Raw genomic sequence first — 1,795 nt, forward strand, 5'->3', positions numbered from 1 at the left:
CTGTAGCACGGGGCCCAGCATGGAGGAGACATAGGCCATCCCCAGGCACAGCAATCCGTACCCGAGAGCTGGGGAGGAGAGTGGGGGGTCACAGCGGTGCTGGGGACCCCCCCGGCCACCAGCACAGCCCCCCCGCTCTGTGCCCGCCATGTGCCCCCCCCAGCTCACCCAGCAGCTTGGAGAGCAGGGTGGCCCGTGACTCCGACAGCCCGGGGCAGTGGGGCCGCACCAGGTCCTCCATGGTGACGGTGGCCAGCGAATTGAAGGCGGAGGAGATGGTGCTGGGGAGGAAGGAGAGGGAGCGGGACGGGGGTGGGGGAAGGTCACTTGGATCCCCCCAGGGGCCCCCTCCCCATCCCCGGGGGTCACCCTGCTCACCTGAGGGACCCGCTGAAGAGGCAGGCGACGAAGAGCCCGGGCAGCCCCGGCAGGTCCCGCAGCACGTCCATCACGAAGTACAGCACCAGCTGGGGGGCAGGGAATGGGGGGGTCAGCAAGGGGGGGGGCACCACGGGAAGGGGGGTGGTCCCCGGTCTCCCACCTGGTCGGAGGAGCCGGGGCGCTGGCCGGGGGCCAGCGGGTGCTCCCGGTCGTAGACGAACATGACGAGCCCGGTGAGGCAGCTGAGGCAGAGGACGATCTGCTGGCAGGGGAAGACGGCGTAGCAGGAGCTGCGGGGGGCCGGGGGGGGGTGTGTGTTGGAAAATCAGAGGCTGGGAAGGGGGGGGTGACACGAGGAGGTGTGTGTGGGGGGTTCACCCACCCCCCCAGCCCTGTCCCTGACTCACAGCTTGGCCTCCCGCTCGCTGCGGGCGCTGAGGTAGCGCTGCACCTGCGCCTGGTTCACCCCGTACAGGGACAGCATCATGAAGACCCCCCCCACCGCCAGCGTCCAGAAGGTGTGGCGCTGGAAGGGGTCGGGGTCCAGGCTGCGGGGGGAGGCACAGGGGGGGTCACAGTGCTGTCCCCACGCCACGGGAAAGGGGGTGGAAGGAGCAGATCCCCCACACACACTGTGCCGGGGTCCCTCTCCCCGTGGCATGGGGCGTCCGTCCCCGGGGGGTGCCGGGGACACACACACACACACACACACACACACACACATACACAGACACACACACACACACAGACTCACTCGATGCCCGAGATCTTGCCCTGCTGCTGTGCCACGTGCCAGACGCGGGCCATGCCCCCCACCCGCTGGGCCCCCACCACGATGACGGCCAGCTGCCCCGCCAGCATCACCAGCGTCTGGAAGACGTCGGTCCAGATGACGGCCTTCAGCCCGCCCTGCAGAGGCACCGGGAGGACCGTCACCCCCGCCCCGGGGCTGGGGGACGGGGTGGGAGGGACACAAGACACAGTGGGGGGGGTACCCCGTGGCTGGGCAGCCCCCAGACTCACCAGCGTGGTGTAGAGGGTGCAGACCAGCCCGATGGTGAGCACCGCGCTCCAGAGGTCAAAGCCCGTCACTGGAAGCGGCAGAGGCTGTTAATGAGCTCAGGAGAAGGGGGGGGGGGGCCAGCATCACCAGCGTCTGGAAGACGTCGGTCCAGATGACGGCCTTCAGCCCGCCCTGCAGAGGCACCGGGAGGACCGTCACCCCCGCCCCGGGGCTGGGGGACGGGGTGGGAGGGACACAAGACACAGTGGGGGGGGTACCCCGTGGCTGGGCAGCCCCCAGACTCACCAGCGTGGTGTAGAGGGTGCAGACCAGCCCGATGGTGAGCACCGCGCTCCAGAGGTCAAAGCCCGTCACTGGAAGCGGCAGAGGCTGTTAATGAGCTCAGGAGAA

General features: G+C 69.4%; 1 protein-coding gene across 1 annotated transcript in view; it reads right to left on the reverse strand.

Moving 5' to 3' along the window:
• SLC5A6 (solute carrier family 5 (sodium/multivitamin and iodide cotransporter), member 6) overlaps window positions 1-1,762 on the reverse strand; it is a gene marked incomplete at its 5' end in the record, with an annotated part of 3,211 nt that extends 1,449 nt beyond the window's left edge. Inside the window, 6 exons of the mRNA XM_014946366.1 lie at window positions 169-281; window positions 379-467; window positions 542-671; window positions 789-929; window positions 1,136-1,290; window positions 1,691-1,762. Of these exons, the coding sequence (XP_014801852.1) occupies window positions 169-281; window positions 379-467; window positions 542-671; window positions 789-929; window positions 1,136-1,290; window positions 1,691-1,762 (700 nt within the window). The remainder of the gene's footprint in view (window positions 1-168; window positions 282-378; window positions 468-541; window positions 672-788; window positions 930-1,135; window positions 1,291-1,690) is intronic.
• Between the last annotated feature and the right edge of the window lie 33 nt (window positions 1,763-1,795).

Source organism: Calidris pugnax, unplaced genomic scaffold (genome assembly GCF_001431845.1).
Source record: "Calidris pugnax isolate Ruff unplaced genomic scaffold, ASM143184v1 scaffold165, whole genome shotgun sequence".
Lineage (NCBI taxonomy): Eukaryota > Metazoa > Chordata > Aves > Charadriiformes > Scolopacidae > Calidris > Calidris pugnax.